The following is a 25,537-nucleotide window of genomic DNA, read 5'->3' on the forward strand; positions in this document are numbered from 1 at the left end:
GCTGGCACCACAGATTTCGCCAACCAAGGCTCTGAGCTGGGCTAACCTCCAGAGCTTGGCCCAGGGCTGGACAAGTCTCTCTCTCTCTCTCTCTCTCTCTCTCTCTCTCTCTCTCTCTCTCTCTCTCTCTCTGCCACAGGTCACTTATTTATTCAACAAACATTTGTTGAGCAGCCACTAAAGCCAGGGGAGTGGAGGGAGACAGAGGCGCACACACACTGGGCCTCAGACAAGGCAGACTGTGACTGTCCTGTGGTGCTGGGGGCTGGGATGGGGTTCTGCTTTTATTTATCTATTTATTTTTTAAATATGTTTTTGTTGATTTTCAGAGAGAGGAAGGGAGAGGGAGAGATAGAAACATCAATGATGAGAGAGAATCATCTATGGTTGCCTCCTATACGCCCCCTACTGGGGATCGATCCTGAAACCTGGGCATGTGCTCTGACTGGGAATCCAATCATGACTTCCTGGTCCATGCATGGGTTGATGCTCAACCACTGAGCCACAGTGGCTGGGTTGATTCTGCTTTTACAGAAATAGAAACTGAAGCCTCAATGGGCTCATAGCCCACAGAGCTTAACTGGCATAGTTGGGCCTGAGACCCTACACAGGGGACAGGGCAGCGGGAGAAGGATGCAGTATGACAGTGGAGCTGAGGACACCATGAGCAAGTCAGTTTTTCCATTTTAAAAATGGACACATTGGGAGGGCCACACGGATCAAGGGTACTGTTCTCTGCTCCCCACAACCGGGGGCACATGGATCCTGCCTCCACAGGCCATCAGCCATGCTCCCTTTCAAAGGGCATGAAAGGTCACACCTACCTCTTGACCTTTTCTCCAAGTCTCCTGTTCTCACCCCTACCTCAGCCCATCCCACCTCAGGGAGTCTGGTCCTTCCCTCCCTGGACTGGCTCACGCCAGACGCTGCTCATCTGCCATTAGTCAGCAGTTGGTAGAAAATCAGAGGCTTCCAATGCCTATCACAGTCCCACCTACACTGTCCCGTCTCCCTCTACCCTCAGCTCAGCCATCCAGGGCCATCTCTTGCCTAGGGACCCCTCGTCCTTGGGGAATGGCTCAGCTGAGCCAGGGCCTGGGAGCCCAGCTGTGCTGTGTAACCTCAGGCAGTTTCCCCAACCTATCTGAATCTTAATCTTTTTCTTTTTCTTCCTTTCCTTCCTTCTAGTTTCCCTTCAGTTCCCTCTGACTCATCTTTCTCTCTCATGCCAAAAACATGTATTGAATGTCCACTGCCCACCAGACACCATGGATCAGAAGCAGGGCGGGCGTGGCAGGATATAGGGCTGATCCCTGAACCATGGAAGAGTCAGTGCCGGCGTTTGAACCAAGGCCAGACTCTATGCCCCACTTCCTGACTATGTGAACTGGGGCAAGTCACTTCACCTCTCTGAGCCCCAGTTTCCTCATTTAACAAATGACAAAAATCATATTGTGAGATTTAAATGGGACATCTAGCTGGTAATGGGTTACTCAAAAGTTCTAAAATGTCACCTTTATCTCTACCTCAAGGCCCCAAATCCTTAAGAAAGTGAAGGGGTGACCTCTCTAATGGTGGGGTCCTTGCATCAGCGACCCTGGGTCTAAGACTTATTTGGGAGGCAGGGCATTCTTCTGAGCACCCCACAAATAGTCTACATGGTTTGCCACCTGCTTCACCTACACATAAGAACCTCACTTTTATGGATGAAGGGGACTCCTGATCTTAACATGCACATAAAATGTTTTAGGTACAATTTATTGAGCATCTACCATATGCTCAGCACTGAACAGACATTGTCTCTAACCCCCAGAAGCGGGGACTCTTATTACACCCATTTTATAGAGAAGGAAACTGAGGCTCAGACACGTCTAGTAATTTGCCCAGGGTCACACAGCCCGCTCTAACCACTGTACAGCACTTCCCTTGCACAAAATGATGAAGGCCCCTGTATGTTCTGAAGGGGAACCCTGAGCCCATGACCACCCTCCCTGGGCCTCAGTTTCCCCTCAGTAAGCTGGAGTTTTTAATCATTACTTGTGCAATTACGTAAGACAAGGCAGGGTTTCCCATGAACAGATAGAAAAACTGAGGCCCTGAGCAGGGCAAGGGCCCCCTGGCCACTGGAGCCTTTGTTGTCCCTCAGGACCACTTGGCATTTTTGCTCCAAAAATCAGGGACCCAGTTATCAAGTGTGGCACTGTAGACTAGGTCCCGGCCTCAGTCATTTTGATTGAGCCTTACTCCAGGCCTGTGAGGGATGAATTCTTGCCCCCATTTTGCAGAGCGGGAAACTGAGGTCTGGAGAGCTGAAATACCTGCCCATGGCCACACAGCTGGTCAGGGCAGAGTGGGTACTGGCTTCTTGACTGATGTCCACTCATCTTGCTCCTTCCTCTGAGCTCTCGCCAGCTTCAGGGGACAGTTTCTCTAACAGTATCTATAAAACCGGGCAGTTACGAGCGAGGTTCACTCATTTTACAGGTCAGCAGGACTCAACGCTGTGTCATGAGTCTGTTCACTAAGACCCAGGCAGGGCCCACTTGACCTAGGGACAAACATCCACGAAAACAACACAGGCTTGTTCCCTGCACTTTGTGCCACGGGAATGGGAACTGGGACCAGTTCTGTAGCCGAAATCCCTCAAGAGATATGGAAGTTATTCTAGAAAAAGGGCTTGGGGAGGCCCCAGGCCGCTGCATCTCTTGCTCAGACCTCAGGGTGGGTAAGAAGCACAGGAATCTGGGGGAGTAGAGGGCCCAGCAGGAGCGATGCCGCACACCCCTGCCCTGGATGCTAGTGGGAAGGGTCCGAAGTTGAGTTCCTGGAAAGTTTTCTTTGTTTCCTTCTGGCACACAGTAGGCCTGCAGGGATGAGACTGAATGGGAATGGAGGGAGGATGAGGAACAGGTAGGGGTGAGTGGCGTCTGGGTGAGTGGATGGCTAGATAGATAAATGGGTGGGCGATGGATGGGTGGATAGATTAGATCTATCATCTGAGGGACAGGTGAGATGGGCAGATTACCTGGGTTTTGCTCCAGGAAGAGGTGAGCCTGTCTCTGTGGGTATGTCTGCATGTGTACACGAGGCTGTGTCTGCATGTGTGTCCATCACATGCATCTTTGCATATCTGTGGATGCCCCAATCTGCTTCTGGGTCCATAGCTGATGGTATGTTGGTGTCTGTGAGCTGGGTGATCTGGACACCTGTGTATCGGTATGTGGCTCCTGGTGGGTACCTGTGTGTCTGCCAGTGTCTATGTCCTGGCATGTCTCCATGCTTTTAACCTGATTTTGTGTCCATGTCACTGTATGTCCAGGTTTGTCTGTTGTATGTGTAGGAGTGTATCTGTAACTGTGTGGGCTCCACATGTGTCCATATCTGTATGTGTGTATTTTTCTGTCCAGGTGTCTGTTACCCAAGTTCTGACACCGTGGGTCCAGGTGTGTCTGTGTCCTGATTTAACTGTGTGTCCTTGCTGTCCCAGCCCTGCACTCTGTCTGCTCCCCCAGGGGGAGCCCTTGCCTGGCCACCATTCCCTCCTCCCTCTAGGGCTCCTGCCCTGGCCAGCCAGCCCAGAGCGTGGGCCCAGACTGGGCAATAGCAGCCTCAGCAGGTCCCCGCCTTCCCTCTCAGCCCCGCCCCCGGCCCGCCCCTGAGCGGGCTATAAGTTCCCTGCGCTCAGCCTCCTCCACAGCGGCTGCCAGTGGTCCACCCCGGAGGGAACTGCCACAGTCCCAGGAGACACTGCCACCGCTGACCATGGCGGAGGGTGAGTATTAGGTTAAGGGCTGCCGCTCCTCAGGAGCCCTGTGCCTGGCTGTCCCTCCCTGGTCGTGGTGCTAAGCCAGTGCAGCCGGGGTCAGGACAGGTTGGGGCTCAAATCTTGGAGAGCAACATGTGGTCTGGGCTGGGTGAGGGCTGCCTGGCTCCCAGTCCTGGCTGGGCTCGGGGCCTCAGTTTCCCCATCCCCAGGGCATAATCATTGACCCCTGGCTGCCTGGGTCAGATGAAGCAATGGGACATGAAGGCGTGTTGTGAACTGTAAAGTACTGTGTAGTGGACATTGTTCCTGTCCTCAGTCAGTTAGTTGGGCTGGCTGCTGTGTGTCAAGTGGCATAAAGCTGTGCAGGGGCTGTTGGCCTGGCCTCAGAACACTTATCTTTGGGTAGTCCCTGCCAGCTGTGAGGAGGCGTGCCTGCTGACCCAGGCGGTGTGCAAGCCAACCCTGGCCGGCTCCTTGGCCCCAAGGGGCCAGAGAGGAGGTTCCAGCATCCTGTGGGGGAGTGGGCTGACAGCAGGATGTCCTCTTAGGTCCCTCTGGCTCACAAGTTCTGCACCCCTAGTGCTCGGGCACCCCTCGGCCACTTGTTGAGTTTCAGTTTCCCCTTCTGTAAAATGTTCTTTTTTAAAAAAAAATTGATTTGAGAGAGAGAGAGAGAGGAACCTGGATTTGTTGTTCCACTTATTGATACATTCATTGGTTGATTCTTATATGTGCCCTGACCAGTAATTGAACCCGCAACCTTGGCATATTGGGATAATGCTCTAAGCTACCCAGGTGATAATGTACCCTTGGTACATCTGTGAGGGCTGAGAGGAGTGGAAAAGGGGCTCAATTAATTTCCCACCTGCCTACACACACACACACACACACACACACACACACACACACACACACACAATGCCACCATGCCACCATGCCAGGGGAGGGAATTTCTACAATGAAGGATGTCCCTGCAGTAATGCTGCTGGACCCAGCATCCCAGTGGGCTCTTGGGTCAGCTCTCCATTTGAAATGACCCCTGCACCACTGCACTTCCGGAAAGGAGCTGTGGGGAGAGGGAATGTGGTCAGGGCCATGGGCCATTTGGGGCAGGGATGAGTGGGAGGAACCATGAACCTGCCTGACCTGCTGTGTGATCTCAGGTCCTTCTCTGGGACCCAGCTCCCAGTGTGTGGGATGGAAAACCAACTCAGGACTGGCTGTGACATGTCGCCAAGGTGGCCACTTGTCCCCAGTGCAGCTTCTTATCCCCAACCCCAAGAGTGGGGCTCAGTGACCTTGGAGATGACAGTTATGATGAGCCTCCTACCCCAGTGCCCGAGGGGCCACTTCCTACAGGAGTCCCCCAGGCTGGAAGGCCTCGGGTCCTTCCTCCATGCAGAAATCCTGTGATTTCAGACCCTAGGGTTTCTGCGCCTTTAAGCTGGGCATGACTTTTGGAAATCCTTCTCCAGACAATAGCCTCAGAGCGGAGACTGGCCATCTCTTGGTCTCCCAGGGGGACAGCAGTGCTCTCTCTCTCGCTAAGCAGGCCTGCGGAAGTTCTGCTCCTTGTGGAGGTCTCTCCCGCAGTGATTGCAGGGGCACGGCTTCCCGGCGTCCCCTCCCTGGCTGGAGAATAACACAGGGCACAGTGGAAGAAGGGATGGGAGGAGAGGCGGGAAGACGGAGAACAAGCCCTGAGATGTGAGTGAGATGGCTACTAGTGCAGGCTCCAGAATCTACTGCCCTGGATTCAAACCCCAACGCTGCCCTTTGCCGTGGGACCTGGGGCCACGTAATATCCATCTCTGCCGTCGCTGGGCACTTCGCACCTCACTTTTGGGATATCCCATGGCAGGAGGCAGGAGACCTGAGTTGCTGTCCCAGTAGAAGGACTGACTTGCAGGGTGACTTTGGGCAAATCCCCACCCTTGGGCATCAGTTGGCCACATACTTCCCAAGGGCCCCACAACTCTGAGAGTCTGCCTTGCCCTCTTCCCCCACCCTATGGGCTTCCCAATCTTGACCTTGAGCTTGCCAAGGTTTATGAAGTTTGTGCTTCCCTCAGACCCCCACCCATCCCAGCACCCCTACCCCTGCCCTGGTTGTCAGCTCCCTCTGAAATATAAATAGACTTTTCACATATCAAGCTCCTGCCCTGAGCTAAGCCCTGGGGAAAGGGTGTCCCAACATCCCCAACATCCTCTGCTAGAACTCACTGCAGCCCTTTGAGGCTTCAGCGAAGGAGGCACAGAGAGGGAGAGACACCTGTCCAGGGTCACACAGCTGCACAACAGAACTGAAACCTAGATCCAGAAGACTCCAAAATCCCCGTCATTTTAAAAACCTTGTATTATGGAGAATATTGAACAAACATAAAAGTATAGAGCGCCCTGCTGGTGTGGCTTAGTGGTTGAACGTCGACCTATGAACCAGAAGATCACAATTCGAGTCCAGGTCAGGGCACATGCCCAGGATGCGGACTCGATTCCCAGTGGGGGGCATGGAGGAGGCAGCTGATGGACCGATGATTCTCTCTCATCATTGACGTTTCTATCTCTCTCTCCTTCTCCCTTCCTCTTTCTGAAATAAATAAAAACGTCTTTTTAAAGTGGCGAGAATGTCATAATAAATGTGCATATTCTCATTAGTCTCAACCACCATTAGCCTATAATTGCTCCTGCCTCCTGCACCCTCAGCTGACCCCTCCCCATTATTTGAAAGCATTGTTTCATTTGTAAATATTTCAAAATATGTCTCTAAAAGATAAGGCCTCTTTTTTAGATATAAACAAATGCACAAAAATTCCTTAACATCACCATTGTTCCATTAGTAGTCACATTTCCAGTTGTCTCATACATGTAATGTTTTAAGTAGTAGTTGTTGTTTTTTTAATCTGGTAGCACAACAGTTAGAATGTCTCTTAAATTCCTCATAATCTATAGGTTCTCCCTTTAACTCACCCCCATTTTTATTTGTTAAAGAAACCAAGTACCTTGCCTTTTGTTTCCCTCAGTGTGAATTTTGTTGTGTCCTGTTCTTTGTTTAAAATGTTCCTCAGTCCTCTGTATTTCCTAAATTGAAAATTTAAACTAAAAGGCAAGCCTGTGTAATTAACCTATCCCAGATACTGCCCTTGATAACAAAAATACAACACACACACACAAAAAAAGCCCCACAATAATGATAGAATAGCTAGAGTTTACTAATCATTTATTGTGCACCAGGCACTGTACTAAGCGAAGGAGCGTGGTAGGGGGTTGTAGCTGGCTGAGGGTGGCAGGAGGCCAGGGTGATGCCCCTCATTGCCCCTCATTGTCTCCGTAGATCTGGTTGTGGAGAAATGGGACCTGGAGCTGGAGGCCAATGGCCGTGACCACCACACGGCAGACCTGTGCCGGGAGAGGCTGGTGGTGCGGAGGGGCCAGCCCTTCCGGCTAACGCTGCATTTTCAGGGCAGGAGCTATGAGGCCAGTGTGGACCGCCTCACCTTCAGTGTCTCCACTGGTAAGTACCGTCACACCCCTACAGCCTGAACTTGTCCTGCTCTGTGCTTTGATTGTCCCCTGACAGACAGTGGAGCAGGTGACTCCATTGCTCTTTGCCCCCCTGAAAATTCCCAGCAGTCACTAGCCCATTTCCCAGATGAGGGAACGGAGGTGCAGGAAGTTGAGAGATGTCACCCAAGGACACGCAGCTTTGTAAACAGTCTGTGCTTCTGGACACCTTGGTTCCTAAAAACCTGTTATCATCAGGGTTGGGGTCAAGATCTTTCGTGCTCATCCCCACATCAAAACAACTTTCCAGCTCTTATCAGTAGCTGCTTCCCAAATTCCACGCAACTGGCCAGGCCTCTGGGATCAAGGCCCAAATGAGGTCTGGGTGCTGGAAAGAACCCAGCTGGCTCCAGCCCTAGGGAGGCTGCCTCAGGCTCAGGGCTGCACGGACAGACCTGGGTTCTGGTGCAGATTGGGCTGCCTACCTGCTGTGTGTCCTGGGGTAAGTTGCTTAGCCTCTCTGAGCCTGATTTGTCGTGTGAAAAGCAGGCACGGTGAAGGGTTGTTAAGTGAGAAGGGCCTTACTTGGGGTAGTGCCCTGTTGACGTCAGTGGCTGTTGCTGATTTTGCTCCAGTGGTGGGTAAAGGGACATCGAGACCCAGCCACCCCATCCCCAGATGCCCAGTGCCCATTCCTGGGAAAGTGGCTTTGAATGCTGAATCCATTGCTTTGGTTTCCAGTGGGAACCACTCCTTTGAGGTCATCAAGGGGCCACCTGGCTGGGACTCTGGCCCAAGGGTGGGAAAGGCCAGCTCTTTCTGAGGTCTCCGAGGGCAGGCAGAGCAGGGAGCAGGAACTGACTGCACCCACCTGGCTGAGGCCTGTGTTTATTTACCTGGGAGGCCGTTTGATAAGGCTTATCACAGCACCTGCAGACTGGCCACGGATATCCCCTTCATCCCTTTCCTCCCTCCCCTTCCGCTTTGGGCAGGGGCACACCCACTACCCAAAGTCACCCCCACACACCCAGCACCTATGGGGCCCTTTCTAACAAAGCGGCCTCCGGCTAGTCTCTGATCTTTCTAGCCTCGGTTCCCTTTCTGTAAAGTGGCAGGTTGGAGTACATGACAGTGGTGCTCTGAGAAGAGTCAAGCGTAGGATGATGAAAATCACATCAATGGAGCACCTACTGTTTGCATGCCGTTCTAAATCCCCCCATCCCAGAAGCATCAGGAGCCCCCATTTTACAGATGGGAACATTGAGGCCCAGAAAAGTCACGTTACTTGCTTGGGTCACACGGTGTCTAGGAGAAAAGGAAATTCAAACCTGACCCTAGAGTTGAAGTTTTTTGTCACGGTGACCCCACAGCAGGCCCCTTCAGGTGCCTGCCAGGCCTCAGTGTATTCCCCTGTGAAATGGGATGTAGACAACCACCAGCCTGGCAGCCTGTGATCCCCCCCTTTCTTTTTCCTTCTTTCTTTTTCAAGGTGTCCCCTTTCTTTCTCCTCATTCTCTAAGTGTTGGGTAGTTAGGGTTCCAAGTTCAGGGTTGTGGAGGCAACCAGCCTTCCCACCCCAACAACTAATCTCTGTTCTCCAGTCTTCACCAAATTATCTCAAACCGTAGCCAACCTGCCCTGGCCACTTCTACAACCACGGACGGAGGTCACAGTATCTCTGGCTGCACACAGCTTCCCCTGTCTGAGCAGTTGAGACCCTCCCCGGGGCCGGGAAGCCTGAGGACAATAGAAGGAAGCCAGGCCTCCCACCTCAAGGCCTGGCTGGTGTCAGCGCCCAGCCCCGGGCCTGGCCTGGGCACCCTAGAATGTTGCAACATTCTCGCGAGGAATCATCCTATCCTACCTCTTTAGGGAAACTGAAGCCCAGAGAGGGCAGATCGCTGGCCAAGTCACGCATGGAATGAAGCGTGTGGCCTGACCCCACACATCCCCGAGGGCTGCGTGTTCCACCCAGACTTGGGTGGAACAGACCTGACAGGCTCTGTTATGGGGTACAGACCACAGGAGACAAACACCTCCTTTGTCACCGGATTAAAGCTACGCTCCCTCCAAGGGAGGGCCAGGGCATGAGGGTGAGTGGGGGTGGGAGTGAGACCAGCCCGAAGGAGTGAAAAGAACTCTTATGAGGCTAATAGAAGGCTTTGCTCTGGAAGGTTCCCCTCAGCCACCACCCTGGCCTCCTGCCACCCTGGTCTGGGATAGGGCCCAGGACCCTCAGGTCCCCAGAGTCATTTAGGCCCCACAAGAGTGCAGTGTGGAACCGCAGCCCAGGAACTTTCAAAGCCAGCTTACGTGAGCCCCGGTGAGGCCCGGGGGACAGCCTGTCTTCATGCCCCCTCCAGGCCCCTTGGAAGAAAGGGCCGTGTGTGTGTGGGGTCGGGGGGGAGGGGCACGCCTAGGTGCTCCGTTGTCCTGGGACAGAGAGAAAGGGAAGTATGTTTCCTGACCTTTCCTTGGGGCTGGTTGTCAATAGTGGCTGTGGCTATGGGACCTGGCCCAGGTTGTAACCGTGGTGACCAGATCATTGATCTTCCAAACAGGGACAATTCTGATAGTGAAAGGGAGGCTATTAATAATTATACTAGGAGTACAGGCATAGATTGGGACTGTCCCGGCAAACTGGAACATAGGGCCACCCCAACTTGACCCCTCTTGCCTCAGTTTTCATTTTACTCCAGTCTTCAAAATGTTGTATGGCCTGAGAATGCTGATTTTTAATGGTCCCCCTTTTAAAAATATTTTTTTAATTGATTTCAGGGAGGAAGGAAGAGAGAAATAGAAACATCAATGATGAGAGAGAATCATTGATGGGCTGCCTCCTGCACGCCCCTCACTAGGGATCGAGCCAGCAACCTGGACATGTGCCCTGACCAGGAATCGAACTGTGACCTCCTGGTTCATAGGTCGACGGTCAACCAATGAGCCATGCCAGCCGGGCTTTAATAGTCCCTTTTGATGATACTGAAGATAGCTCACATTTCTGTGTAATTACTGCTTCCTAGTCACTGTTTTAAGTGTCTTCTATGAACTCTCACTGAATCCTCTAAAGAGTGCTAGGAGGTGATGGCGACAATACACAATACCTTTTATTCACTGTGCACTTACTATGTGCCAGGCACCTTTTGAGGCACTTCACATGCCTCATCTTCTTTAAGCTTCAGACTGACTTTGTGAAGAGGTAGTGCAATTGGCTCCATTTTACAGATGAAGAAACCACGTCACAGAGAAGCTAAATAGCTGTCCAAGGTTACAGAGCCAGTTTCAGATCTGGAATCAGACCCTCCCAGGCATGTGGTCTAAACCTATTTTCTTCTTTGATGAGAAAAGTGCAGATCAGAGAAGCCTGGTGACTTAGCTCAGGTCACACAGCTCTCAGGGCCTGAGTGGGGGAACCAGAACAAGATAGGTTCTTGGGCCCCAGTACTACTGGCCTCCTCCCTCAAATGCCTACTGTGGGAGACTGGGAGCGTTTAAAGGCTCACAGCTGACTCCTGGCACCCAGACAGGGTCCCTGGGCCAGTGTCAGGCCTGTTAGTTCATGATTATATTTGGGCCTGGGTGTGGATGGTGGCTGGGTGTTGGGAGGGAGCCCCTCAGTGAGTAGGCCCCATATTGTCAGCAGCAGTGGGCTGGGCTGCAGAGAGGGAGGTGGGAGATTAAAAATAAACCTTCCTGGGCAGCTGCCCAGTCGAGCAGAGAAGGTCCTGTTTCTCTTTTCCGCCACCCAAGTCCAGAAAGGGAGACCAGCCGCCCTTGCCCTCCCCATGACTCAGACCTGCCTGCTTGGGCCAGGCCCTCCCCTCCACCTGAAAAAGCAGCTATTTGAAGCAGCCTCTCTGCCTCCCTGAGCCTCAAGACCCCCTCAGACCTCCCAAGGGGCATCCTCTGGGCATGAGAGGTGCCGAGGGGACAGCCAGAGCCCAGAAACCTGATGCTGACCTTGCCCAGGGATACTGGAGCAAGCATACAGCGGGCACATGCATGCTTGTTTTGATTTCTGACCCTGGGATAGCCTCAGTTTCCCCCCTCAAGGGGCCCTGGGGGAAGCAGGGAGTGCCCAGGCATTTCATAAAGTGCAAACGGCAATGGGCAGGTCAGAGATGGCTGTGAGCACTCCTCGGAGCTGTCCTGGAGATCCAGAGGCCAAAGGCTGGAGGGGCCACCAGGGACCCCCGTCCCATCCTATTTGGAGCCTGGGTTTCTTTTCCTGAAAGGGAAGAAGGACGTTAGCGGGTAAAGGAACTAGGCAGGAAAGGCGGGCCCCGGGAGCATCTACCCAATTCCTGTCCCTGCTGCAGGCGGGCAAACAGAGAGGGGGATGGGCTTGTCCAAAGTCATGCCAGCCCAGAGCAGCATGACGGACCCTGCCCCAGGCTGCACTGACCCCTCTCCCAGGAGGAATCTGTCTACAGCTTGTCGTGCATTCCTACAAAATCTCCCTCCAAGGTTGGGGTTTGATCCCCACTTTACAGAAGGGAAAGCCAAGGTTCGGGGACATGAAATCTCTTGCCAAAGTTCTCTCAATGGTTAGTGGCAGAACTGGGCCTTGAATCCAGCCCAAGGACCCCTGGCATGTGCCCGGCCTCTGCCCACCTCTAGCTCATGGCCCCTGCTTTCTCCTTCCACAGGCCCAGCCCCCAGCCAGGAGGCCGGGACCAAGGCCCGCTTTCCGCTGTCCGATGCCATGGAGGAGGGTACCTGGACGGCCTCCGTGATAGACCAGCAGGACAGTGAGCTCTCGCTGCAGCTCATTGCCCCAGCTCACGCCCCCATCGGCCTATACCGCCTCAGCATGGAGGCCTCCACCGGCTACCAGGGCTCCAGCTTCAGGCTGGGCCACTTCACCTTGCTCTTCAACACCTGGTGCCCAGGTGAGGCGCACTCCACCCATGGGTAGGGGGGAGGTGGGCAGGGCCAGACCCACCCATGGGGGCTACTGAGGGTGGGAGATGGGGCAGAAGAGACATCAAGGTGGACTGAGTGAGGCCCACCCTGTGCAGCTCCGTGCTCAGCTCCCCCAGACCCTGCGATGTGAGGACTCCTCTTATTCCCATGTCCAGAGGAGCAGACAGGCTCACAGAAGCACAACGACTGGCCCAAGCCTCACAGCCACCAAGCGATCTTATCCCGTGTCTTGTCCATATGTCCCCATGCACTGTGAGCTGGGCGTGGAGGTGGCCCGGGGTCGGAAGCTCCACTCAGGAATGGGGTGCCCAGTGGGTGCCCATGGCTCCCACCTGGTACTGTTTCATGAGGCTCTGTTTTAAACCTCACCAGACCGGCAAGTGAGGGGAAACCGAGGGAGGTGGCGGGCTGGGGTAGCCAGGAGAGGGGGGCAGGAGCAGTTTTATCTAAGTGTCTCCACGTACACCCTCTCAATCAGCGCGGGGGGAGGGGAGGAGATGTCAGCGGCCTCATGTCACAGGCAGGAAACTGAGGCTCAGAGAAGGGAGGTGGCTTTGGGCAGCTCCTTCAGTGAGTAAGTGGACCAGGCTGGACGAAACTGGGGAGTCAGAGGGGACGCTCGGGAGGACCGAGGCCAACTTGAGCAGATGGGAGGAGGCAGGGGCTGCCACACACCTCTTGGGCCTCAGCTTTCCCATCCTACTAACAAGGCAGTCAGCTGGGTTTCCTTCCTGCTCCTACAGCAAGACAGAGAGAGAGGCCTTGTGGGTGGGCCTCAGCCGAGGAACGGGTGGGTGTCTCCCCTCAAAGCCACGGCCCAGGGCAGAAATTCTGGTCTCTCCAGCGTCAGATAACCAGCTTCTTACAGGCCATTGCTTTATTTTTTTTTCCTTCTCCATTTGGGGGCATTTGATAACATATTTGAGCAGAAAGATGTTTTATTTTCCCTTTTACATACTTTGGCTTTTATTTCTCATTATAACAGTAAGACAGGGACCGTCCTCTTTCTAAAACCTCAAGCACTGCAGAGACAGCCACCCCTTGTCACCCCTCCTTGGGGAACACCATCATAGCCACCTTGGGGGCTCATCTCCTGAGATTTGGGCGCACGTGCCTTCAGATATCACTGCATTGAGCTCCTCTGTCTCCTTAAACCTAAAAGGATCCCACAAATACATCAACCTACTGGGTTGTTTTTCTTCTACAATATGTCTTGAGGATCTTTCCACATTCACCTGCACACATAGACTCATTTTTTTATGTGTTTTTATTGATTTCAAATAGAGGAAGGGAGAAGGGAAGAGAGATAGAAACATTATTGATGAGAGACAATCATCAACCGTCTGCCTCCTGCATGGCCCCTCCTGGGGATTGAGCCCGCAACCCCGGCATGTGCCCTGACCGGGAATCAAACCGTGACCTTCTGGTTCATGGGTCGATGCTCAACCACTGAGCCACACCAGCTGGGCCATCCGCTCATTCTTTTTGAGCACCTGAGTGACCATATCCTGTCCGTGTGGCTCTTTCATTCATCTGGTCCCCTACGTCAGGGTTTCATCATGGGGAGGGTGTGGCAACGAGCACCCTTGCTTTCGTGGCCACGTGGGATGCTTTCTCAGGACACACTCGGCCTTGCTGGAGCACGCTGTGTGCTTGCTTTCGTATATGTGCTGCCGCAGCGGGCACATGCATGCCTGTTAGGTGTCTGGCAACCTGCAGAGCTTACAGCCCGTTGGCAGCCCAGCCGTGGAGCAGGAGCATGCCGGGTCCTCCTCCCGCCCTGCACTGTGCGATTTCAGAGTCCAGCGAACAGGGAGCAAGGTTCTGGGGATGTCCTCCTTCCTTTGGAACTGTCCCCTTCCTGCCCGCGGGTTGGCGTGGCGGTCAGCCAAGCCGCACGGTGCCTAAAGTGACCCACATCCCAGGGTGGGAGCCTCGAGGAAGCAGTGGGGCTGGTGACTGGAAAGCAGGAAGCTGGGCTCTGTGGGGGGTGGGCTGGACGAGGACACTGTTTTCCCTCTGGGGCAGAGGACAGGATCCACCCATGAAAGGGGACCCCCTGTCCCCGCGCTCCAGATGGACAAGATCAAGTGCCCGTTACAGTGAGGCTTCTGTCCCCAGTGCCCACCCTTACCTGAGCCGGGAACCTGAGCGGGGGACACCCAGCGTGCTGACACGCTCACGCCAATGGGAAAACATCTGTGGGCATTTCTTTCCCTTTCATTCTCTTTCCCACACTGCCAACTGATTTATAACCACATGGTTCACTTATCGTAAGGCTAATTTGTATTGCACAATTTCCGGAGCCAAAGAGCAGGATACATAAGACGCTCAGCCATTGCCACATCTGCCTTCCTCCATGCAGTACGAGTGGGGGTGCTGGTCACTGCAGAGGGGCCGGTGGAGCCCGGGGCCCGAGGGGCCCTGGCCGCTGCGTTCTAGCCCAGCTTTGCCAGGAGCACCGGCTGCGCTTTCTCAGGCAGACTTCAGAAGGCACAGGGCCTGGGGCCACCATTCCTTCAGGGGCCCACAAAAACACGTGAATTGTTTTAAACTCAGAAGAAAAGAAATATTTAGGCCAGAGACTATGTCTTAATATATAATATTACTATATCTATCATTAAAGCAATGCAGTCATGAAATATATTTTTAATATATACATTTTTTTAATGGAAGCAAAAATGCCCACAGGCATAACGTGGCTCTGGAGTTCCCCTTCCTCCGTTTCTTCACCTGTGACATGGAGATGGTAAAGGCCAGCCTGACATTTGACCTCCTGCCCTCTGGCCCCGGCTACCTCCGCCCCCTTGTCTGTCCTCACTAGTCACAGGGAACTAAGTGCCCTGCGTTTTTCAGCAGCTGCAACTTGGCTGTCTCTGCTTCCCAGCTTAGCATGTCGTCACCTGCTCCAGGTGGCTGTGGCTAACCCCCGAGCTGGACGGGACCCCACCTCCCCGGAGCCGCACACACACTTCCTTGGCTTTCTCTCCACCCTGAACAATGCTCCTTCCTCACGCTGGCTCGGGCTTTAGCTCACGAAGCACCTTTCAGATCTGCCGCCCATTGTACTCACAGGGAACACAGAGAGGTGGGCAGAGAAGGAGACGTGACCTGCTCAGGGCCACACAGCAAGAGAGGACCAGAGCGAGGGGGCTCCCAACTCCTGCCCAGGCTCCTCGGCCTTTTGTTTTAGCATCAGTTTTCCCATTCTTAAATATTCTTGAGGCTCAGTTTTTCCCCTGGTAAAAGGGGGCTTTCATGGATCCCTTCTACATAGGGCTCTTGGGGAGGATAAGCAAGCTATTATATACCACATGCTTATCACAAATCCAGGCACTTGACAAATGTTGGATGAAAGGCAGCCGGCCGTTGCTGTCACTAACTGATAATACAATCTCTACCATTGACATGGGATTATGTGTTAATGATTAGTTTTTCAGATTAAATCATAGAAAGGCTTCTGAGACGCCGACCTGGCCCTGGGGAGTTGGCACCCCGGATGCCAGGTCTGCGGGAACCCTGAGCCTCACCAGACCCAAAGCTGAGGCCCCTTCCTTCCCACCCACAGCGGATGCTGTGTATCTGGACTCAGAGGAGCAGCGGCAGGAGTACGTCCTCGCCCAGCAGGGCTTCATCTACCAGGGTTCGGCCAAGTTCATCCAGGGTGTCCCTTGGAACTTTGGGCAGGTATGGTCTCACCCTGCCCCTCCCAACCATCTCAGACCCACTGTGTGCTAGGCCCCGGGTCTGAGACAGTCAATGCAAAAGTGTGATCAGGTCTCAAGCCGCCCACCCCATGTTGTCAACATTAAAGGTCCCTGAAATGGAAGCTCAGAGACATTTCAGGCCAGGCCTGAGGTCACACAGCGAAGGGTTTTCCTACCTGCCATGGGAGCAGCAGCCCCAGATATTCAGGGTGGGAAAGAATGAGGGGAGCCTTTAGGAGTTGTGAGCAGGCAGTCATTCCAGGAGGGAGAAGGGGAACATTCAAGGCCATATATCAAAATAACAGGCAGCACTTGGTGAGTACTTACTGTATGCTCAGCATGTACTGAGAGCAGGCTTTAAACCTTTATCTCCATCAGTGGACCTCAAGCTTAAATATACATCAGAATCACTGGGAAAGTGTGTCAAATACACATCACTGGGCCCATCCCTACTTTCTCATTCAGTAGATGTGGGTGTGGGCTGGGATTCTGCATGTTTAACAAGTTCTCAGGTGATGCTGATGCTTCTGATCTAATGTCAATACTTTGGGAACCGCTGGTCTGAATATATCAGCTAGCTACTGACGAATAACAAACAAGCCTACACCTGAGAGGTTTAACTATCTGGGTCAGCCAGGGCATGGCTGTCTAGGCTGAACTTGCCTGACCTCAGCTGGATGGTTCATCTCTGTTCATGTGGTTTCTCATTCTCCCAGGCCAGGCTGGGCTGGTTCTCCAAACCATTGCTGTTTTCCTCTACCAGTCAGCCTCCCATAAAAATCCTTGAGACATGGCTGAGAAAATGCATGAAGCAAGAACTATCTCACCCCTGGCCCCTTAACCTCCTGATGTAAAGGAAGGGAATAATTGCCCACAGGGGACAGGGCAGTTCCTGAAATAGGCACCATGTGATCTGGGCTTTGAAGGAGGTGGGTATATGTCTACTAGGCAAAGGGAACTGCATGAGCAAGAGCTTGGAGATGGGAAAATTTATGCCTTAGAAGTATCTCGTAGCCTGGGGAGCATTGTACTTATGAAGGAGCCCCAGGAGGTGAAGTGGGAGAAGTCAGCAGTGTTCAGGTTGGAAACTGGCCTTCATGTCAGGCTGATGGCAACAGGGAGCCACAAAAGGATTCAAGCCAAGGAGGGAGACCTGTGATGAGGCCTGGTCTGGGACAAGAGCATCGAGATGGGGAGCAGGGGGCAGACGGAAGAGCCTTCGAACATGACAGATCCGTGGTCCAATAGAGGTGACAAGGAGAAAGTCCTACTTTTGATAAAGATAACGTTTAAGTTGCAAGGATGAGAAGGTGTGAGCCATACAGAGAGTGGCAGGAAGAGCGCTTCAAGCACAGGAAATAGCCAGTCCGAAGGCCCTGCGGTAAGAGATGAGATCGAAGAGGGGTCCCCCAGCCACAGGTCATGCAGGGCCTACAGGCTACAGGGGAAATCTAGATTTTAATGAGTATGGTAGAAACAGAGGGGTGACGAGATTACCAGTAGATTTATATCTTCCTAATGTATATCAGTTCCAGTCAGAGCAGCATGTGTGGGTGGGGTGGGGGAGGAGGGGGCCCTCATCTGCTCTGCAGGGTGAGTCAGGTTTTTGGGGAAATAGATTTGGCTGAGCAGGGAGGGCAAAGGGACACTGGCAGGGCCTGAGGTGACTCTGAGGGTAGAGAAGCCCCAGGGACACTGGGCTCCCCACTCAGTGGTCTCTACTCCAAACCCCCAGGACCCCCCAGCCAGACCCTGGATGCAGGCACACCCCCTTTCCCTTTCTCATACACTCAGCCTTTGTCCCACCCCAGCCCCTCCTCGGCCAGGAGCAGCTGGCATCACAGTCTGTGTAAGGCAGGCTGAGAGGTCCTATAGCTGCTGGGCTTCAAGGCAGACTTTCTAGAGGAGGTGACTCCTCACCCCCCTTATCCTCCTCTTGTTTCCTCTGACACAGTTTGAAGATGAGATCCTGGACACCTGCCTGAAGCTCCTGGACGTCAACCCCAAGTTCCTGAAGAACAGTGGCCGTGACTGCTCCCGCCGCAGCAGCCCTGTCTATGTGGGCCGGGTGGTGAGCGCCATGGTGAGTGAGCAGCATGGCCCACCCTAGGGGTCCATGACAGAGCACAGTGGGGGTTCCCAGGGGATGGGTGAGTCTCAGCTAAGAGAGCTCGTATTTAGAAAGACAAAATTTACCCAAATGAGGATAATGTCATGTGATCCCTCAAAGCAATTCATTCGTTCAGCAAATATTTATCAAGTGCCGCTGTCCCAGGCACTGGAGAAACAGCTGGGTTTAAGACATGTGTGGTCTCTAACTTCAGAGAGTTTATGTTCCAGTGGGAGAGTGGGCGGAGACAGACATTAACCAAAATGTCAAGTGAATAAGTTGCATCGTCATAAATAATGATGCAGGCGCTGAAGGAACCCAGATGTGTGAGAGTGTCTGACCGCAGGGCCTAACCTCAGAGAGGGAGGGGGAGCCTCTGTAAGTGATGATCCCTGAGCTGATATACTAACTGGGAGGAGAAGAGCCTTCCAGACAGAGGGTTCTGCTTGTGCAAAGGCCCTGATTAGGTACCGACTTGGGCAGGTTTGAAGAGCAGAAGGGAGACCAGTGTGTTGGAGCAGAGTGAGCAAGGGGGAGCAGGGGGCAGGCGGGGCTGCAGAGGTAGGCAGGGGCCAGACCACGCAGAAGCCTGGATTTTTATCCTCGAGGGAAGGGATTTGGGGGAATAACACAATATGGGCAGGAGCCAGAACTGTTCTTTGTACTCAGATCACACGGTGCCATTCCCCTGCCACCCCGTGGACACATTCACATCTCCAGCATCGCCTTCATGGCCTTGACCCCTCTCCACCTCCTGCCTTCCCTTTCTCTTTCCCGCACCCTGGCTGCCAGCCCCAACCATCTCTGATGTACCACACAGCCTGTCACACCTTGGTACCTTCGCACCTGCTGTCCCCTCATCCTGAGACTCCCTTCCCTGCCTTTTACTATGTGCTGGACTTGTGCTCTACCTGGCACAGCCACCACCCTCTCCCCAGACTGATGCCCCCGATGCCCTGCTGGTTGCAGGTCAACTGCAATGACGACCAGGGTGTGTTGCTGGGACGCTGGGACAACAACTACGCGGACGGCGTCAGCCCCATGTTCTGGATCGGCAGTGTGGACATCCTGCGGCGCTGGAAGAACTACGGCTTCCAGAAGGTCAAGTACGGCCAGTGCTGGGTCTTCGCTGCTGTGGCCTGCACAGGTGAGCTGCGCACTGGGGTGTGGGAGGGCCTGGAACCTTTTCTCAGCTCGTGAGCCCTGGAAGTGGGTGCAGAGAGCCCTGGAGTGGGAATCAAGAGGCCCAAGGTCTCGTCCTATCTCTGCCACCAATGCCATCAATGTACTGTGTGGCCTGGAGCCAGTGGCTGCCCTCTCTGTTCCTTTTCCCCACAATGAGGGATGTTATTTGGGGGGCAGCATGGGCTCACGGTTGAGAATATAGACTTTGGAGCCAGGCACACCTGCGTTAAAAATCCCCACTGTTCCATTCACTTGCTCTGTGACCTCGAGCAAATGACTTCTTTCCGATCCTCAGTTTCCTCACCTGTAAAATGGGGACAACAACAGGATCTACCTCCCAGGGTGGGTCTGACACAAAACTGATCGGCACGGAACTTGGCCCAGCGTGTAGGTCTTCTTAGGTCTGACCATGAATAAGTTGATAATATTATCATCAATGTCAAGAAAGAGAGAGCACTTTCTAAAATGCAGAGGAGGAAAAGAGAAAGCAATTTAAAAACAAAAAAAGGGGGGGGGGGGGCGGGAAATTGCTAAAAAAAATTCTTGAAAATTTGAGCCCAGAGAAAGGTTGAAGATTGTTCCAGAGCTGATGATGGTGCTTTGAGAATGGGTTAGCATCAACCAGTTGGGAACATGGAGTCAAGGGTGGAATTCAAACCCCAGCTGGGCTGCTTACCATGTGTGTCCTTAAGAGTAAATCACTTAACTCAAATGGGCGTAATAATAGTGCCTTTATTCTGGGGTGTTGTAAAGATTCAGTGAGTTAGCATATGTGAACTGTTCAAATTATTTCATATGCATACCAGCAAATACGTACATAGTGCTGCTGCCATTACTACCACTATTATTCTTATTATTAATTATTATTATTATTATTAGGCTCAGGAAATCTAAGAGGCTGATCTTGGGTTCCTAGCTTTTCTGACTCTAAGACCAGTACACAGCCCCAGAAAAGGGTCCCAGCACCCCCGCACTTTCCTCCACTCTAGAAGGCTGGATGGGGACAGCCTGACCCCGGTTCCCAGCGAGGCTGCCTCTGCTTTTCCTTCCCCATCTCCACTCCTCCACGACTGTCTGCCCCGTGACCTCTGAATTCCTCTTTCTCGTGGACCCTCCCTCTCCTGCCCCCTTTCCTCTGAGGGGCCTAGAGCACCCCTGCTCAGAGAACCCCACGGGTTTCCTGGAGAAGTCCCATCCTCGGTGGTCTGCGTCCCCCCCGCGCTCCCCTGCGGATGCCTCCTTCCCCCGGGGCTGTGACCGCCTGCAGGTTTAGCTGCAGATCTTGCCCTTGACTGTCCTCTCCCCTTGGCCAAGGCTGAGTCAGGGTCCTTGCAGCCTCCTCTCAGGCATGGCGTGTAATGGAACCAGGAAAACTTAGGCAAAACAGGGGCTGTCTGGTTCCCTTGGTCCCGGCATTTCTTCAGGAAGCCAAATGGTGGGTTGGTCCGTGGGCGCTGGGGTCTAACTGCCTATTTTGATCCCAGCTCCACCTCCAGCCCCTGGGTGGACTTGGGCAAGAGAATTGGTGTCTCCAAGCCTCAGTTTCCTCACCTGTAGAATAGAGACAATGGTGACCAACCCAATTCACAGGAAGCTTGTAGGATCCTTAGCACCTTCTCCGGCTCAGGTTAGGTTTGCGCTGGGGGTTGTCAGGGGAAGCTGTGATTCCTCATCTGGGTCATGGGGCATTTTCTGGACAGACAGACATTTGCAGTGATGGGCACTGTGACACACTCTGCTGGTCCACCCTGGGCACTGGCAGACTGGACTGCCCACACCCAGCACCTCTCTGAGTCATCACAACATCCAGACAAGCAGCTATTATTAGCTCCTCTCAGAGGAGGAAATGAAGGCTCAGAGAGGGGAAGTGTCTTATCCGAGGTCACACAGCTGGTGGGTGAGTGGCACAGCTGGGCTTGGAACCACGCGTGCTTGACTTGGGGGAAGCCTTCTGGCCTCAGACTGCGATGGAGGCTTCCCAGACACCACCCCTGGGGACAGGCATGGTACCTTGCTCCTTGGGCAGTGGGGACAGGATCCTGGTGGCATGGTAGGGCAAGGCCTGGGTTTGGGCCACCAGCCTCCGCTGAGGCAGCAGCGAGTCTGACCTCTGCCCAGGCCTCAGGGCACAGGAACCAGGCAAGAGGCGAGGATTCAAAGCTGCTCCTTTCCCGCCTCCCAACGCCCACACATCTGGCCTGAACCCTGGGCCCTAGTGGATGGCAGGCAAAGTTCACCTCCCTGCCCCTCCCCTGATTTAGCAACTCAACCTCAGTCAAAACTAAAAGCGAAACAGAAGTCCTGCAGGTCACGTTGGTAGGGCTTTTTTGCTTCACTTCTTTTTTTAGCTGTTTACTTTCTTTACCCGCCCCTGAGAGCGTGTTACTTTTACAATCGACACTGAAAAGCACCTGAAAGATGGGGTAGTGAAAGCCTCATGATTCCATCTGTCAGGAGCACCCAGTACCGCCATTCGGGCAAGATTCATGCCTGGGGTTCCCTCCTCTCCATGTGCTTTGGAGTAAATGCAGGACCCTCCTCATCCATGACTGTGTCCCAACACATCTGACGACACTGCACCTGTACCCTGACCTTATTTTATAGAAGAGGGAACAAGGCCCAGAGAGGTGGAGGGACTGCCCCAGGTCCAGCAGGAAGCAGCAAAGGCCTGAATGGAAGGTTTCCTGACCTGTGTTTCCTCTTCTGCCTGTTTCACTGCTTGCCCCCCACTCTGAATCTCTATCATTCCTTCATTCCTCCCTTCCTCCCTCCTTCCTCCTCTCTCTACCTCACCCACACCTTCATCGCATTTGACAAGATAGTCTGTGCCAGGCCTATGCTGGGCTCTGGGGTTACGAAATAAGACAGATCCCTCCCTGCCTCGGAGGACTAATTAAAGACCCCCTCCCGTGCCCACCCATGGAGAATGATGATGAATCCCTAGTCTTGGTATGAATGCAAACAATGGGGCAATTTAAACCTAGCAATGTGGCTTTCCTGGAGGACAGAACAGCACATGCCAATGCCCTGTGGCTGGTGGGAGTGTGGATGCTGGAGGAGCAGTGAGGAGGCCAATGTGGCTGGAGCAAAGTGTGCAGGAGGCAGTCAGGGGCCAGACCCTGCAAGGCCAGGGGGCCACAGCCGGAGGTCTGGCCTTGACCTCAAGGGCCACAGGGAGCCATTGCAGGTTTAGCAGAGGCATGTTGATGTCAGATTTGCATTTTAGACGTTTCTTCTATTAGCTGGGGGTACAGAGTGGACATGGGGCGACTAGCAAGGTGGGCGCCATTGTCTGGGTAAGGGGATGCACACACCCTCACCACTTGGACAGTGGGTGCAGTTTTCACTGGGGTACAGATGGGCATGTCTTCAGATCCTCAGCCCGACCCCTAACCCCTCTCTCTGTCGTGTTCCCCCCCACACACAGTGCTGCGGTGCCTGGGCATCCCCACCAGAGTCGTGACCAACTACAACTCGGCCCATGACTCGAACAGCAACCTGCTCATCGAGTACTACCGCAACGAGTTTGGGGAGTACGAGGGTAACAAGAGCGAGATGATCTGGTGAGGTGGGGCCCAGGTTGGGGGTAGGGCCCTGTGGTCTCCAGGAGAGGAAATTTGGGAAGGCTTCTCAGAGGAGGTCACATTTGAATTGGGTTTCAAATCCGAACAGAGTTTGCACAAGGGGAAACGGGGTGAGGGGAGGGCTCTCCAGGCAGGGGGAACAGCATGAGCAAAGGCCAAGAGGAGAAAAGTCCGCGCAATGCGTGGATGGCCTCAGGGAGTAGCGTTGTTGGGATTCTGGAGGCCAGGATAGGGGGCCTGGGCTTCCAGAGGCAGTGGCTGTCACCCCACCCAAGGCTTCCAGCTGGGAGCGGGACAGGCTGGCGACCTCGGAGCAGGTCTGGAGGGAGAGACTGGAGGTGGGGTGTGGTCTGGGCAGCTGGGGATGAGGCCTGAACCAAGGCACAGCCTGTTTCCAGAGGCTGGAAAAGAAGGGACGGAGCCGAGAAATTAGGAGGAAACCTCAGCTGAACATCAGGAGCCCCTGAAAGGGGAGGGCGGTGGGAGAGGCGCTGAGAATGACACTCAGTGCAGGAGTGAGCACCTGGCCAGGGCCCACAGAGGGAAGAGCAAAGAGGCATGTCAGGGGTCCATGCTGGGCTCAGCGGAGGACGAGGCGCGTGTGGACTGTGGGGAGCTGACCAAAGCCTGAGTTTGAGTCCTGGCCAACGTCGGCTTCGTTTCCCAACAGGAACTTCCACTGCTGGGTGGAGTCATGGATGACCAGGCCGGACCTGCAGCCGGGCTATGAGGGGTGGCAGGCCCTCGACCCCACGCCCCAGGAGAAGAGTGAAGGTGGGTAGGCGTGTCCCCGTTGCCTAGATGAGGAAACTGAGGCTCAGAGAGCACTCACCAGAGTCCCTCTGCTGGAGAGCACAGGGCTGGCATTCTAACCCACGTCTGACTGACCCGAAGGTCACTGACTGGCCCATCTGGTGTGGGGACCTCACTGATGTGATATGCTTCTTTGTCCTTTGAAACGTCATTCCTGCCCACTGTGGAAAACAGAAAGTAAGGAGAAGCATAAAGAAAATATCAAATAGCAACTTGTCCTCTCCCTCCTCACAAAGCATCGTTAACATTCTCACACCGTCACCTCCAATTAGATGCTTGTTTGCATATGTGTGTGCAGGCGAGGAAGAGAGAACCAAGGCAAAATTGGTGAAGCCAACTCATAGAACATAATACCTAGGGCTTACAAAGTAAACCAATTACATTGAAATAGAGTTACCAAAAAATTTTAAAAATAAATTTGTAATATAATCATATGTATTTCATATAACAAGATCTAGTGGTAGAATGAATACATTAGGTAACTTGGTAGCAGAGATAAACATTATCTCCAAATATCTGTGACAACCATGAAGTGATATGAAAGTATCTGTGGTTTTATGGGTGATGAGTCATAAGTGCACCTAAGATTATGGTTTGCCTGCTTTCACGGTTGAAGGAAGTGCTGTCACAGTACAGAGAGGAGAAAGACCTCACCTTCCCCCATCCAAGTTCACGGACCCCTGAATTCTATTCGTTGCACCTTGGGGGTCTGTGGACTCCAGGTTAAGAGCTCTGGCTGTACGTGGCCTTTTATGCTAATTTGTCACTTTTCCGTATGCCATTAGCCTTTCTCTACCAGGCAGTGTTCTGTGATTTGAATTTGAATTTCATGTTACCGTGTTCCATCAAATGGACGCACCATAATATAGTTACCCAGCTTCCAGTCCTCCACTTTCAGATGTGTGACCAGTTTGAGGCAGCTGTAAACCACACTGTGGTAAACACTGGCGCGGGTGTTAAACCAGACAGAGGCCCTGCCTTCTCTAATGCGGCCAGCTGCTTGGCTCCCTCGGTTCCTTAGGGTGCTTTGGGATATTCTTCTATTTTATTTATCGCTTACGTAGCACCTAGTACATGCCAATCCTCACTAGGTAGGTATAAATAGCATCCCCAATAGAAAACCGAGGCTCAGAGAAGTTAATAACTACTGCAACGTCACACAGCTACTAAGAGCTATGATTTTAACCCTAAAAGCTGGGCTGGCTCCAGGGTCTCTATCCTTAATTCTTACCTATGATGCTTTCCTAGCAGTGGAGTCCCTGAGTCCAAGGGCTTTATGGCCTCAAGACTTTTTGCCACGTGTGGTTGACTTGTGGCAGGTTTTGGGGGTGCCATCCTACCCTCATCCCAGGTGCATCTCTGCCTCCTCTTTCCCCCAACCAGGCACATACTGCTGTGGCCCAGTTCCAGTTCGTGCCATCAAGGAAGGCGACCTGAGCACCAAGTACGACGCCCCTTTTGTCTTTGCCGAGGTCAATGCCGATGTGGTGGAATGGATCCGGCAGGAGGATGGGTCCATGCACAAGTCCATCAACAACTCCATGGTTGTGGGGCTGAAGATCAGCACTAAGAGTGTGGGCCGTGACCAGCGGGAGGACATCACCCACACCTACAAGTACCCAGAGGGTAGGTGCCCAGAGCCTTCGACACTGCCTTGCAGATAAGCTGCCGGTTTTACCAGCCCGGCGTGTGTGCGTGTGCGTGTGTGTGTGCATGTGTGTGTGTGTGTGTGTGTGTGTGTGTGTGTGTGTGTGTGTGTGGCTTGGCAGTCTGCATACAATGACCTGTAGGTTACTCTCCGTTCCAAAAAATTCCTTAGGAACAGGTTATACTTACCAAACACACTGGAAGACGGTGGTAGAGGATAATTTGGTTAGGAAAATAATTCTATATTCCACAGAAGGATTCCATTTGGTCTTTAAGCCTCACTTTTTGGGGGGTTGGCT

General features: G+C 53.3%; 1 protein-coding gene across 2 annotated transcripts in view; it reads left to right on the top strand.

Moving 5' to 3' along the window:
* Positions 1 to 3,699: 3,699 nt before the first annotated feature.
* The window catches only part of TGM2 (transglutaminase 2), a 31,588-nt gene continuing 9,750 nt past the window's right edge, over positions 3,700 to 25,537 (top strand). For both annotated transcript variants that reach the window (XR_013961533.1, XM_080686266.1), the window contains exons 1-9: positions 3,700 to 3,772; positions 7,097 to 7,276; positions 11,916 to 12,158; positions 15,761 to 15,879; positions 17,854 to 17,982; positions 18,979 to 19,156; positions 22,622 to 22,757; positions 23,449 to 23,552; positions 24,975 to 25,217. Coding sequence is in view for 1 of the 2 variants with exons in the window: in XM_080686266.1 (XP_080542392.1) it covers positions 3,763 to 3,772; positions 7,097 to 7,276; positions 11,916 to 12,158; positions 15,761 to 15,879; positions 17,854 to 17,982; positions 18,979 to 19,156; positions 22,622 to 22,757; positions 23,449 to 23,552; positions 24,975 to 25,217 (1,342 nt within the window). In the remaining variant the exon portion in view is untranslated. The remainder of the gene's footprint in view (positions 3,773 to 7,096; positions 7,277 to 11,915; positions 12,159 to 15,760; positions 15,880 to 17,853; positions 17,983 to 18,978; positions 19,157 to 22,621; positions 22,758 to 23,448; positions 23,553 to 24,974; positions 25,218 to 25,537) is intronic.

This window comes from Plecotus auritus (genome assembly GCF_963455305.1).
Source record: "Plecotus auritus genome assembly, chromosome: 8".
In the NCBI taxonomy this organism is placed as follows: domain Eukaryota; kingdom Metazoa; phylum Chordata; class Mammalia; order Chiroptera; family Vespertilionidae; genus Plecotus; species Plecotus auritus.